Below are 16,284 nucleotides of genomic sequence, written 5' to 3' on the forward strand. Positions count from 1 at the left end.
TTAATTTATTTGTATATGTAAATAGTCAATAAAATAGAGAAGAAGAATAAACTATACCTATATAAAAATTAAAATTAAAACATTTTCGTTTGTAGTTTTTGTTGAACATTAAACTTATCTTTAATAGTCTGTAGCATTTATTTGTTTTTTTTTAATATGTCAAATTATTAAAAAAATAATAAATCTAAAGGGCGCAGTTCCCTTTGCCTTTCCGTTAAAGGAAAAAAAGAACAAAAGAAAAAGTAATAAATCTATATAAAAAGTATACTAACGGCAACAGTTTTAATTTCGTATTTTGTCACACGATTTTCAAATGTGACGTGACAATATTTAGTATCTGTCACATCTTAGTCACACAATGTCATACTGGTACATACATACCTACGTTTATTTATCGCTCATACATAATACACTAATAAAAGCTTACATAACAATAACAAATTGATTTTACCTAAACGTCGTTTAGCTAAAGTTAGTAATTCGTTTTATGGCAATTGCGTAAGGTTTTAGAACAAAATACCAGAGTCTGTTATAAATCTGACAGAAAAATAATTTAAATGTTTAACAATTCCTTTGCAAAAAAGCTTACTATAAAATTGAAGAATTCGTTAACGACAATAATGTTTTTATAGAAAAACTTAAAATCCATAGCACTGACAATATTATCTGATTACACTAAGAATGAGTGCGTAGCGTTTTCTATGTTGATTATCGCATGCCTCTTACTTGTTATACTGTAATTATTATATAAAAAAAACATCTATTAAAAAGAGCAACACACAAGTTTCTTGCTCGTTCTTCTTGTGATGAATCTGCATTCCGAATGAGTGGTAGAATCAAAATATGACTATTCAAAAGTGCTTGTAATGAGTTTATTTGAATACAGATTATTTGTTTCTATTTCCAACATGAACGGACCAACAAAATGGAGCTTGTATAAAATAAGATACAACGGATATTCAGTGGGTACCCACAATAATTACTCTGTGCCTGTAATACACAGAGTAATTATTCTACGTGACCATTGTCTAGATGTACCTACATTTTTTTCTTATCGCGTGGTTTTATGGTTTATTAAACACGCAAATATATAATATTAGTGTCAATGAATCATTATAAATATATTTACCACTGGCTGTACTCGCGACTTCGTTGGGGTAAAACCAACTGTGACCAAATAAAGAAAAAATATTTAATAATCTAACCCAATAAAAGCAAATTAAAAAAAAATCACCGTTCTAGCTTCAATAATGACGTATTTCTATAGAAACTTTCATCCCCTATGTTATTTTACACCCTTAAGGGTAAAATTTTTACATACTTTGAATGTCATATTTATTTATATTTAATCAACAACCAAACAAATAAGTTCGAAGCTTCTAGTCTTAAAAATGACAATTCTTCTGTCCTTTTTGAAATTGAAATTGAGAGGGAGATGTATCTCCCTTTCAACCCTTCTTCTCATTAAAAAATAATCTATTTTCAAGCTTCTAGCTTCAAAAATGTCGAATTTCCATACAACCTTAATTCTCCCCTTTCAACCTCTTACAACCCTTCTCGCATTAAAAAGTAGCCTATGTTTTATATCTTTTTATATCAGTAGTACTTAGTATTCTCTCTCAGGGTCTAGACTATCTGTGTACCAAATTTCATTTAAATCGGTTCGGTAGTTTTGGCGTGAAAGCGAGACAGACAGACAGACAGAGTTACTTTCGCATTTAAAATATTAGTAAGGATATTGTAAGTACTTTAATACAGGATATTTAATAAATAATTAACATCCTGCTGAATAATTAACTGATTTGACTTCATAATTTTCCATCCTGGAGGGGGGGGGGGGGGGAAGATTGTCAGTAACATGAACTGATGACCCATTTTTTTTAACGATAATAATGTAATGGTGCCCCCGATTGCGCTAACAGTATACGCTGGCGGGGCACCAGTGGAGGATGATAAGATGAACATGAGGTCATAAGGTATGATGTTTGTGTTACTCATACATTCGCATGCCTAATCCTTGTTAATGTAAATAAAATTAAATTAGCCGCCTTATTATGACGATACACATGTCCTTTGTTATATTGTTTATGATTCTCCTTTACTGTATGTTGTAAATCAACTATATTCTATCTATCTATCTAAATATATATAACTCAAAGGTGACTGACATAGTGATCTATCACCGCACAGCCCAAACCACTGGACGGATCGGGCTGAAATGTGGCATGCAGGTAGATGTTAAGACGTAGGCATCCGCTTAGAAAGGATTTTGATTAATTCTACCCCCAAGGGGATAAAATAGGGGATGAAAGTTTGTATGAAACTTTGTCAATTTTAAACCGATCGGTCTGAGACTTTGCATGCATAAAGCTACTATGACGTAGGCATCCCTAAGAAAGGATTTTGATAAATTCCACCCCTTAGAGGATAAATAAACGCGAGCGAAGCCGCGGGCAAACGCTAGTCTATCTATATATTTAAAATTATATTTATTTAAAAGAGCGACACACAAGTTTCGTGCCCTTTTTTCTTGTTGAAGAAAAACTTAACTATTCAAAGGTGCTTATGTTAAGTTTATTTGAATAAAGATTATTTTCCCATTCCTGAGCACTAAGGTGTCATGTATAAAAAAAACAATGGAACTCATGTACAGGTTAATTAAAAAGAAAAAATAGGTCAAAAGGATGTAAAAAAAGGACAAAGGAAGTGGCAGATAGAGTTACCAGATTTTTTTTCAGCCTATAAGTGGCAAATGCTTAAATAGGCAAAAAAATACGGTAATTTAGTTTTTTACCCGGGACAAATAAAAAACAAAATTGTATAGTGACATTTTTTTTTATATATATTTTTGACGACCTCGGTGGTCTAGCGGTCTAGCACACCGCTTTACGACCGATGGTCGCGGGTTCGATTCCTCGCACGGCACAAACATTTGTATTCACGAGTATGATTGTTTGTATCGGTCTGGGTATTTTCTATGTATAATATGTATGTATTTACGAAAAAAAAAATCTATATATTTGTATCAGTTGTCTAGGACCCATAACACAAGCTTTAGCTAGCTTAACTTGGGTCTAGATGGCGCTGTGTGAATTTTCCTGAGATTATTATTATTATTATTTTCTATCAGTTTTAACGTAACATATTTTTATTGGTTTAACATATTTATAAAAATCAATATAATTATAATCGTAATTAAAAACGGTTATCATTTGCTTTCTTTTAAATTAGGGGCACAAACATTGCGTGGTAGAGTATTTTTGTCTAGCGCAGATTGATCGATTTAATAATAAAAAACTAAGCTCCAACCGTACTCAGTTTTCTACAGAGACAGAATCGGGACAGAGTCAGTCCCGTCGGGACATTTGAAACTAAGCCTAAAATACGGGACGTCCCGGGAAATACGCTACGTTTCGGCAACGCTAATAGCAGCTATTATAAATATAAAAAAATGTGTCATGTATTTGTACACAATAATTATACTGCCATATCTCACCCTACAACCGAAACAGCTTACAATGCAAGCTGTTTAGCGGTTGATACAGGCGAGACTAAGTTACTCGCGGATACTTTGTATAACATATACAAAACCTAATATTTCTTACCTACACATCAATATTTTATTATCATTTGTTAATAAAAAAAAGAATAAATATAAAAAAAACAATCATTATAAAACAATAAAAAAAAATGAACACGTAATCTTTACATAGTACAAAACTGAGTCGCTTCCGCTATCTGCCCGCTTATATCTTTAAAATTACGCACTAGATTTTAATGTACTTTTCAGCAATAGATAGAGTGATTCAAGAGGAAGGTATATATGTATAATACACGCATGTTATAATATAGAAAGATTTGTAATGCATCCGTGTGAAGACAGGACGGCTGGCTAGTAATATTAAAAGTAGTGTGAAATGTCACAAATGAACAAAATGGCGGCGGGCAATACGTGTATCGATATTCGATATTGTACAATTCAAAAACAAACACAGTTTATCAAGTTTATTTACGTACTTATACTGAAAATGTCGTGTAACGTACATACCTATCTATTTCAATAACTAACATAACGTTCTAAGTTCAGCTAATCTAATAGGTATAATCGATTGACTCATCCATATCATAATCTCTAAATATTTTTTTTTTATATTCAATAATCGAACTTTTTGTGATCCGTGTGGCGTTCAAACAAAACGTTCGAAATTCGAAATATCGTTTGAACACTTTTTGCGGAAATCTAGCGCTAAGCTAAAAATGAATTAACTGAAATCAACAAACTGTATGAGGGTGTAGTATATGACAAATTTGAAGAGAAAAGTTCGTTAGAATTTTAGAACATAATATTAACACTTTTTTTTTAATAATGATTATGAAATGGTGCATTCTCCACCACTAACGGTATATTCTGGGACTGAGCACCAATTGAGTATAACAGCACAAGGATTAAGTCAGGTCAGTTATCCCATACTAGCAGCAGGTATTAACCCTGGCAATTGATTAATGATGTCATTAGTAATCATTTGTATTACTAGCAATGTGGCCCTCATTTTTAGCAATACAAATACAAATACATTGCAGTCAGAACGACCTCCACGCGGTACCTACAAGCAATCATTGTAAAACAAATTTCTGGTGAATTCGCCTAGATTGATACAATAAATGACCTTCATGTCATAGCAAAATTATTAAAAAATCGTATATATATTTTTAATAGCAGGTTAGGCCAAAAGGATGGGGCACAAAGAAAGCGATAGATATTACTTTAAATAAAAAAAATTTGGACCAAAGTCTTACTTTTTTTTATTTAAATAAAGTGACAAATTGTTTTATTTTGGTACAGAACAGTTCGCTAATGATAGTACGGTAGTAGTAATCGTAGTAGACCAAAATGTAAGTTACTGCGATGTGACGTGAAGCGGAAACAATGACTTTAAAGGCCAATTTACACAAAACGGAATAATAGCATTTATTAACGGAGCAATAGCATGACTGGCTATACACGCGACTTCGTCCGCGTGGAATTTAGCTTTCTTTTTTTTAAATAAAAGTAGCCTAAGTTATTTTTTATAACATCAGCTACCTGCCAAAGAAATATTACAAACAGACAATCCAATTTTATTTATGCGTATAAATTATTATCGCGGTCAGAGAAGTCGCAAGTTTAAGCTGGTTTAGATTTCTGTTATCTTGTTTTATTTATAGTTAACTAGCTGTACACGCGACTTCGTCCGAGTGGAATTAAACTTTTTTTCTAAAATGAAAGAATTTTCTAACATAAAAGTAGCCGAAGTTACTCCCTATTACATTAGCTACCTGTCAATAAATATCCCGTCAAAATCGGTGTAGCCATTTCAGAGATTAGCAGGAACAAACAGACAGACAGACAAAAATTTTTATTTTGGTGTTTGTACCGTATTTATATTCATATGCATGTAGTAAAAAAACAGTTATTTCAATATTACAAACAGACACTCCAATTTTGTTTATATGTATAGAATTATAGATAGATAATAACGACGTATTCTGCTTTGTAGTAAAATAAGATAAACACAAGGAAAAACCAATAAATTCCTACCATAATGTGAATTAATTAAATCTGGAAATGTTAAAGCCGTAGGAAATATTATATTCAATCAACCGATTTCAAAAAGTGGGTTCTAATAAAACGACTGTATTTTTTATTTTGTAGGTGTACTTGAACCAATATTGATTCTTCTTCTAGTCGTCTTATAAACATTTAATAACAATCCCACTCTTAATTATTGAGTTATCTTTAATAATGTGATTGAGGTCGGTTTCTTCGTGGTCTGAACATTGTAATATTATCATTTTGTTATCTCCAACGTTATATTACTATTGTCTATATCATATCTAACAATTCAATTATTAAACAACCAAGGCAAAAATCACAAGTATTCAGTTACGTAAACAAAAAAAAAGTTACTCGGTTAATGTGAATATTTCGTTTGTACTACGCCAATCATTATATTTATGTAAAAAATATTGTATGTACTTACGTACGTATAGATGTGGCAGTTTGTGTCAATGTGTGAGTACAGTAGGGCCGTCAATACCGCCATTTTGTAATCATTCTCGAGTTATATAATTTTTAATAACATGAACAAATTAAATAAATATACATAAAAAAATAACACATGTTATATTATAACAATGAATAGTAAACGATAAATATTCATATTATAATAATTAGTGATAATTTTATTATGTACCTATATTTATAAGTAATTGATTAGAAATATGTTATAAAAAAAATCAGAGACAATAGGATTACACATTTTACTTTTATTGTTGGTTGATTTTATTTCATTTTATCATAATAATTACTTTTTAAAGGTTGTCTGAGCAATCAAACATCCACATCCAATGAAAATATCTACAGACTTTAAATTACTTAAAATCAAATATATTTGTTAAAAATAATATCGTTTTAAAATTATTATAGATATAACCTATGTATGTTTGTTTTTATAACAAATATATTTTATATTATATGGGTTAATATCATATAACGAATAATAAAGTAACAGGGACAAATATATTAATTTAATAATAAAACTGTTTATTAAATATAAAAAACGTTTATTTATATTCAAAATCATCTGCATACCCCGTAAGTAACTGACCGTGAATATATACCGAATACAATATACTAATTATTAATTTTCTCCCAGAAATATTAATGTAATCTAATTTCACAAACAGTGCTACCTTAATTCACAAGATGGCGGACGTATAATATAAAATTTATGTACTAAACAAATAAATCAGCAAGGATTTGACAAAGTAAGTTCAACCCTAGCCCCTCAGCGTGTGAGCGGGTAAGAAAATACAGCTAGCACACAGATACGCCATCGCCGTCTACCGGGATGGCCGTGCTGTCAAGTAATCGCTCCCCTCGCGCGTGTTTTGACTTATTTTTGTCAAGCGATCGCCATATTGTTTTATTGTGTTCTTAATATTTTAATTTGAATCATCATCAAGTCATTAATTTTACGACTACACAGTAATGGCGGAATGAAAAGTGGTTATGTGATTAAAAAATATAATAATAGTGTAATGTTATTTTTTTTTCTCTTGATTTGCTACGTGTGAGTGTCACCGCGCGTGTGTGAATATGGATGTGTATATGATTAGTATTATTAACACAATCATTCGTTTATCTACGCTGTAGATAATTAAATAATTATCTCGATCAATCATTATTGAACGGTTCGTTCCGAAACTTGGCACTATAACCGTTATGCCTTTGTCAATTATTGAACATGAAAAATTTTAATTGAAAAAATAAAATTAAAAAGTAATTCCCTTACGTGCGCGCGAATGTAGTGTAGTTTATGTAGTGTATCTATTTATAGTTTGTTGAAAAATAACTGCCACAGTACATTCAGTGTGTTTAAATTTAGTGCAATGTCTAAGCTGAAAAGTTATAAATAATATTGCATATGTCCATTGTTATTTTGTAATTATGTTACATAGCGTTCTATGGAAAAATATGCCCTCTATTTGTGTTTTTGTGAAGTTAAAGTGACTTGGATGTGCGTCCTTTGTCCTTTGGATTGCCTCTAATCATGGATAAACCGTCATTCAAGGTAAATATGAATATTCTTTTAATAAGGTTTCCTTCCTCCATAATTAGACTGTAAATTTATTAGGTTTTAATTAAAATAGATAATTTTTGTAATTCAATTTGTTCTATTTAATTAGTTACTCTGTGAAACGGTTTGAGTAGATGTAAAAACAGTCGTATCGAATTAAATAGATGTTGAGAATGAGAATGTACTTTTGTTAACGCGTGACGTCATCCATTGTTTCGCTTATGAAGGAAGCTGTTCGATTTTCAAATGAATATTGTTTATTCCATTTTCAAAATTATAATCATTGAAATTAAAAATAAATGTTTATTATTAGAGTAATAGTCTATGAATTCAACCAGTAATTACGTAATCAAATAATGATTTTTAAGTATTAATGATACTAATTCGTTTATCGGTAAATAAGGTCAAGATAAAATTAGACATTCAATTTTAATAAAAGGAGCGTTCAAAAGTAAGGAAATAAATTGTTGGCTTCATTTCAACCCTGCCGCTGTGCGCCATATCAGCGAATACTAGTGTTGTGACGCAGTGCGCAAATTATCGAATATCGATATTTGTATATTATTATTTTTATAATATAAACATTTTTTTTTACTCAAAATCACGAATAAATTAAAAATAAATTTATGTTTAAGTTCCTATTTGAACCATTCATTATTACTTCCTTGACATTAACCTATTATTTTGGGTGGACGGAGTACCTACGTATGTCATTTTAATTAAAACATCGAAAAATTATATTGCTATTTCTTACGGATTTGTGCAATTGTATCTTTGCCTAAAATAATTAAAACGTGTATTTATTACCTTTAAAATTATAATATAAAAATGAATTTATTTATAAAATATTTCTTGCCAATAATTAAATAATAAATAAAAATAAATTCCTTAGACTTTTTACATTTAACCAAGTACTAGATTACTAGCAAAGTTTCGCATTTTAAATCGTTTGTAAAAACTCCCGTTATAAACGAGTATATATTTTAACGTTAAATTGTGACAAGCATCGTGTGACAATGTCACATGAGATTGTGACGATGTCACGTGACACTGTGACAAAGTCACGTGCCATTGTGACATCGCGGGAACACATAGTGTTTAGTATAGACGTAACGATGTGTATATGTATCAAATTGTTTGTTAAGTAAGATAATGCGCATTGCTATGCAAATAAAAATAAGTCTTAAAAACAAAGGTAGTAGGTTCAAAACAAATTGATAACAAAACAACATCACAATTTAATTTCCGTCTCTCTCCAGTGATAGTAAACAGTGTTAACAAACGGGCTATCGTTTGATAAAAGACGATACGAGTAATGAATAAAGAATTTATCTATCTATCTATATATCTAATGCTTATAGAAATATCTAATACAAATAAATTCGGAAGTTTGTCCGTCTGTCTGTTTGTCACTTTTCACGACTAAACGGTCGAAAAGATGTTAAGTATATGTATGCAAGATACTTTGTAATAAAAAGACGGACATAAACTATTTTTTATATAAAAAAAAAAAAACAGACAAAGCCGCATGTAAAAGGTAGGTCAGTAATATATCTCATACATGGTACAAAACTGGTTTATTTAAAAATCATACCTAATACAAAACTGGTTTATTAAAAAAAATCAAATTACTATAGTAACATGGACTTCCCCAAAAAACGCCTAATTTGATAAAAAAAAACATATTATTGAAATTAGACTTTAAACATAATGTTTTAGAGTGTATTTTGCAACTTTTGTAATTTTTGTTTATGAGTGAATTCAGTATTGCATTGTACTAGTTCATTTACTATCTTTATATTTACATAGTTTAAAATGAAGTCGCTTCGCTCTCTGTACGCTTAGATCTTGTAAACTACGCAACGGATTTTAATGCAGTTTTCAGTAATAGATAGAGTGATTCAAGAGGAAGGTTTATATGTATAATACACGCGTGTTATAGTATGGAACAGGTCGACAAATTCAAAGATTTCAAATGCACCCGTGTGAACTCGGGACGGGTGACTAGTGTTATTATACTCAATTCTCAAAGTATTACAGGTTACGAGTGTCTCCCTATTAGAGTAGGATAGATAGATACATTTCGTCTTGCACTTTAAAATTCTGTTAAAACAACATAGCACCAAGTATGCCAATCGTACTAAGACCCTAGTACAAATACGAGATTTTTGGCTCTTGTTCGAAGATATTTTCAACCTTGTACAAGTTTGTACCAAAGTTTGACCAACTGCATTCTGTCAAAATACTATGGACCAACTACAATTGGTATTATGGATGATAATGGAATGCACCGGACTGCGCTAACGGTTTACGTTGGTACCAATGGAGGGTTATAAGATAAGCATGAGGTCAGGTCAGTTAGCCCATCGTGACAAATTCACTAAGAATTTATCACGATGGTTTCCAGGGGAACCGCGTGGAGGTCAACCTGACATGGTATATTGCTAGCAATGGGGTTATCAATCCACATTACTAACAATTCGTTTCCTCCCCACAATCGGTATTATGGATGATAATGGAATGGTGCACCGACCTGCGCTAGCTGGTTTACGTTGGCACCAATGAATGGTTATAGGATCACGAGGTTAGGTGAGTTAGCCCATCGTGGTAAATTCAGCATGAAATTATACCGATGGTTTCCAGAGGGAACCGCGTGGAGGTCAACCTGGCATACATTGCTAGCAATGTAGCTATTAAACCTCATTACTAACAACCCCCCTTTGCCCCAACGACAATCGGTCAAAAAACTAAGATGTACTTGGTTTGAGAGCCAAATATATATAGAAATAAGGGATTTTGTCTTTTTTCTTACAAGGTTTATGTTTCTAGGTTGTAAACCATTTTTTTTAATCTTGGATAGCGCATACGCTGTCTCACTCAGTCCATTTTATCGATATATTAATATCTGTCGTTGCATTATAATCCCTATTTATAGTAGCTTAGGGGCCATCCATAAATTACGTCACACGATATTAACGATCTCTTTGTCACAGATGGTCACATTTGTGACACTCCACCGTATTGTGACGTCACATGTTTATTAAAAATACAATAATTTTATTAAATATTAGCTGTGCTCGCGGCTTCGTCCGCAAGTAATAGTGACCTTGTATAGCATTTTTTATTATTTTAAGAAATAAGTAAATAAACCTAACCTAACCCAAGAACGCTAAAGAAAAACTTTCATAGTTCTAGCTTCAAAAATACTTAATTTCATACAAACTTTTTTACCTTATTTTATTTTCCTTAAAGGTACAAATTTTACAAACTGAATCTTATACTTATTTATATTTAATCAACAGTCTTAAAAATAAGTTTCAAGCTTCTAGATTTAAAAATGACGTTACTTCCATACCTTTCGTATCCCATATTATTGAGGATTATAGAAATATTTTGAAGCTTTCGTTAATTGTTTAAAATAAATTTTTAAATACTTAGATAGGTCTTTGAAATGTGACGTCACGAAATTTAAGGCACCGTCACACTTTGTCACATAACGTCACACTTTGTCACACATCGTCACACTTTCTCAGCTCGTTAACGTGTGATGTAATTTGTGGACGGCCGCTTATAATCGGAATTAATCCAAGGTGGCGGCGGTGATAAAAAAAATGAATGTCCAACAAGAAATTTCCAGGTAGGTATTTCAATTAGATTATTAATAAATTATATTGTCTGTTATATTGTGAGTTGTACTCAGAAGTGGAATAAAAATGAATCTTAACTTCAAATGTATTGTACAACACAAAACTGAACCGTAATACGAAGGGATAGGGTTGATTTTAGCTCGGCACACGTTCAGATTGTAGTACGCAATTGCAGTATGTATGAAATGAGATATTTATAAGGTGAGGTGTAACGACATAAAAGACCGCAAGCAAACAAAGATATTTTTAACCGACTTGTAAAAAGAAGGTTTTTTTTAATTTAATTTTTTTTTACTATTCGATGGGGACGGATGTAGGTTATATTTTATTTAAAAAAAACTCTAAATCGCGAGTTAGCTATATATAGTATAGAAATAAAAAAAATGTTGTGACTGTAAATTTAAACTAACAACTTTTCAACAAATGCATATATATACATATAAGTACTTACAACAATTTTTTTTTAAACTGTCCACTCGTCTTTTTGTTCTTGATAATGCATATGAAACTATAAACTATTGTTGATGTATTTACATCAAAAAATAATTTTATAATTTTTTGTCTGTCTGTTTGTTGTTGTTAATCTCTAAAACGACTCAATCAAATTTGATGGCACCGTCGCCTATATACATGAACAGTACCAAACTCATCACCTAACTGCCTGTAACTTCATGTTATCCTGGTACTTTTACTGTATCACACTTGTTATTTTATAAGAGGATGGAAGTAACCTGACCTCATGCTTATCCTATCATCATCCACTGGTGCCCCGCCAGTGTATACTGTTATCGCAGGCGGGTGCACCATTACATTATGGAAGACCTTCGGTTCTATGATATATAGAGTATCAACCGGCACCTAAATACATGAACAGTACCCAAAGACGTCGTCTAACCTCCTGTAACCTCATGTTATCCTGGTACTTTTACTGTATCACATTTATTATTTTATAAGAGCATGGAACTGACCTGACATTCTCATCCTATCCTACATTAGTGCTCCGCCAGCGTATAACGTCAGCACAGGCGGGGGCCCCATTCTATTAAAATAGAATAGAATAGAAAATCATTTATTCAAATAAACTTAATTTAAGCACTTTTGAATAGTCAACATATTATTATTTATCATGTATATGTTATACATAAACAGTGCCAAAGATCATCTAACCTCCTGTAACTTCATGTTATCCTGGTACTTTTACTATATCACATTTATTATTTTATAAGAGCATGCAACTGACCTGACTTCTTCTTTTTTTTCTTCTTTTTATTCTCATCCTATCACACTGGTGCCCCGCCAGCGTATACCGTCAACACAGACGGGGGTACCATTCTATTATCATCCATCACACATACGCGGACGCCAATCCATTATCATATATATACATGAACAGTACCAAAGACATCACCCAACTGCCTGTAACTTCATGTTATCCTGGTACTTTCGCTTACACTCTTTATTTTATAAGAAGATATTATAGAACTGACCTTTTATTCTCATCCTATTACCCCCACTGGTGCCCCGTCAGCATAGGTGGGGGCACTATTCCATTATTTAATAAAAAAACCTATCCCAACGATGGGCTGATCCCACTACACTCAATCACAACTCCACGATCAACCAAATGTAGCTATTTTTAAACTTTTTGTTGCCCAACAGTGAAATGTGGGTCATTGACTCGGTACGCAATATGGTAACGATTTTTACGTTAAATCGATAATGAAACGGTAATACTGTTTACGTCGTTACTACCTACCGGTATAAATGTGTTGTTGACTAGCTGTTACACGCGGTTTTGTCTGTTTTTTTTTTTATATATGGACAGTATGTGTATGAGTCGTTAAGATACGGTAAGTCGTTTAACAATGGAAAGGCAATAAACAGACAAATAAATAAGGAGACAGTTTCATATATATTAACTAGCTTTTACCCGTGACTACGTCCGCGTGGAATTTAACTTAATTTTTCTAAAATAAAAGTAGCCTAAGTTACTCCTTATTACATCAGCTACCTACCAATAAAAGTCCCGTCAAATTTATATGAGTTGTCTAGTACTCATAACACAAGCTCTGCTTACCGTGGGACTAGATGGTGCTGTGATAATTGTCCAGGGTTATTTATTTATATTATTCCTTCTTAAGGCCGTTAACGCGTGGTTCTCCTGGTGCTTATGGTAATTACTTACCATCAGGTGAGCCGTGAACTCGTCCCCTATGCTATAAAAAAACATGAAGGTCATTGTTAAGGTCGTGAAGTGTTTGTGAGTATGGATGTTCGTTACTCTTTCACGCAAAAACTACTGAACGGATTTTGATGAGACTTTACAGTAATATATATCAGAAGGACAAAAGAAAGAAGAAGAAATAGGTGCCAAATACTTACTATTATAAATGAGATGTTTGTTACGTTTTCACGCAAAAACTACTGAACCGATCATCATGAAATTTTGTACAAATGTTCACGGAGGTATTAGAATGAACATAGAATACTTTTTATTAAAAAGAAAAATATATAAATACCAACAAAATAAAATATCAACGTTTTGCTACTTCAGCGCCATTTAGTAGCCAGCGAGCGATGCGAGCGAAGCCGCGGGTATAGCTAGTCTGTAATACAGCTGGCAACGCAGAGAATGACTTTTTTATATGTAAAACTAGCTACTCGCCCCGGCTTTGCTCGGGTGTACACGTGTTATATATATAAACCTAGCTCTTGAATCACTATCTATAAAAAAAACCGCTTCAAAATCCATTCTGTAGTTATAAAGATTTAAGCATATTTAGGGATGGACAGACGGTGACAGCTACTTTATTTTATACTATGTAGTGATAAATGAAATACTATGATATACATAATATAAATACTATATTATAAATAATATAATGTACCAACTCACCAATCCATTACAGTATTACTGTATTTATTTGACACAGCAATAGAAAAACACAGAAAATATATAATGTCAAAAGTTGTATCAAATAAATTCAAAATATCTTTATTCATGTATGTAGGTCTATTACAGACTTATGATATGTCAAATCTACCGTCAGTTTGGAATGATTTCGAGATGAGAAGAACTGACAAGAAACTCAGGTCGTAATATTTTCAAATAAGTTTGTATATGTATTATATTCATTCATTTTTAAATTCAAATTCGGGAGAATACAGTGACCACCAGTATACGCTATAGTGATTCCCAAAGTGGTCTATACCCTCAGGGGTCTATGACACCCTGCAAGGTCTACGACAGGGGTCATTTGTTGTTTTTACTTTATGTTTTTAACACAAAACTTTAATACAGTTAGAAATTTTCAAAAAATCAATACCAGGTAAGAATGGAGGGTCTACCTATAACCGAAAGATATGGCAAGGGGTCTACGACACAAAAAAGTTTAGGGACCTCTGCGCTATAGCAGTTTTGTCAAAAGCAAAGACTACTCCGAACAGACCAGTCTCCACTGACCCTCGCAACTTCGTCTACGTTTCATCTACATTTGCAATATTTGTCATTGCAGCTCCGCTCCTATTGGTCGTAGCGTAATGTTATATAGCTTAAAGCCTTCCTCGACAAATGGACTATCCAACACAAATAGAATTTTTCAATTCGAATAGTTTCTTAGATTAGCGCGTTCAAACAAACAAATTCTTTAGCGTTATAATCTTATATATAAAATTCTCGTGTCACAATGTTAGTTACAATACTCCTCCCAAACGGCTTGATCGATTTTTATGAAATTTTATACGCATGTTCAGTAGATCTGAGAAGCGGCTACTATCTATTTTTCATACCCCTAAGTGATAAAGATTACCCACATATTTTTATTTTTCGGGCAAATGTTTTTATTTATATTTATTTATAATGTGGCATTAAAAAAAACGACCCTAAATTTTCACCCTTGTAGCATCAACCCCTATTTATTAATAGCGATTTTAATGTAGGTATATAACAAAACAAAGTATTATATAACTATACTTATATAATACTTTGTTTTGTTATATAAATTTCAATATATATGAAAAGAAATATAGAAGGAGGTATATCGCCAACAATTTGAATTTGTCGCACATTCAGTTGTAACGTCAGAATGACGTACGTCGTTTATTCAGGAAGTTTCTTGGTTCAACAGATTTGATAAATAATAAATTCGTTTAAAATTGTTCATAATTTATGAAATAATAGCATAAAAATTTGTTTCTCTTTCGAGGTGAGTTACCTGTATAATATACGTATAATTAGTAAAAATCACGGGATCTTACCACGTTTTATATTTATTCATCATCATCATCATCGCAGCCAGGAAGATGTCCACTGCTGGCCATAGGCCCTCCCCCAAAGATCTCCACGACGATCGGTCCTGTGCTGCTCGCATCCAATGCCTTCCAGCGATCTTTACCAGATCGTCGGTCCACCTTGTTGGAGGCCTTCCCACGCTTTTATATTTATTGAGTTCCCGATATTTCGGCACGAACAAGCATACAGCCCATCTGATGGTAAACGGTAAAAAAAAATACCTATGGATGCCTGAAACACCAGGGCGTCACGCGCTGCCGATCCTTAATATAACCTTCTTGAAAAACCCCACGATGTAGTCTCTCGAGAAAACCTCGGCAGATAGGTCATTCTACAATTTTATTTGATGTTAAACGGTTTCCTATGGACCTGGTTTGCACATCAGCGTTGTCTCATGCGCCATTGCTGACTCAATATACCCTTCTTGAAAAACTCCACGCTGTAGTCTCTCGAGAAAACCTTGGCAGATAGTTCATTCTGCAATCTCATTTGATGGTAAACGGTTTCCTATGGACCTGGCTTGCACACCAGCGGTGTCTCATGCGCGTTGCTGACTCTCAATATACCCTTCTTGAAAAACCCCATGCTGTAGTCTCGTGAGAAAACCGCGGCAGGTAGTTTATTCCACAATGTAAGTGTACGCGGGAGGAAGCTCCTCTGAAACAGCACTGTCCGAGACCACTTAGGTTCCAACGGGCGGGGATGAATTCCCTGTCTATGGCGAGCA

General features: G+C 32.7%; 1 protein-coding gene across 1 annotated transcript in view; it reads left to right on the top strand.

Moving 5' to 3' along the window:
• The first annotated feature begins 6,883 nt into the window (after positions 1–6,883).
• The window catches only part of LOC131840666 (AT-rich interactive domain-containing protein 5B-like), an 80,231-nt gene continuing 70,830 nt past the window's right edge, over positions 6,884–16,284 (top strand). The window contains exon 1 of the mRNA XM_059188844.1: positions 6,884–7,613. Coding sequence (XP_059044827.1) covers positions 7,593–7,613 — 21 coding nt within the window. The 5' untranslated portion in view covers positions 6,884–7,592. The remainder of the gene's footprint in view (positions 7,614–16,284) is intronic.

The sequence above is a fragment of the Achroia grisella genome, unplaced genomic scaffold, assembly GCF_030625045.1.
Source record: "Achroia grisella isolate CSIRO2021 unplaced genomic scaffold, CSIRO_AGI_Agris_v1 utg149, whole genome shotgun sequence".
Classification (NCBI taxonomy): domain Eukaryota; kingdom Metazoa; phylum Arthropoda; class Insecta; order Lepidoptera; family Pyralidae; genus Achroia; species Achroia grisella.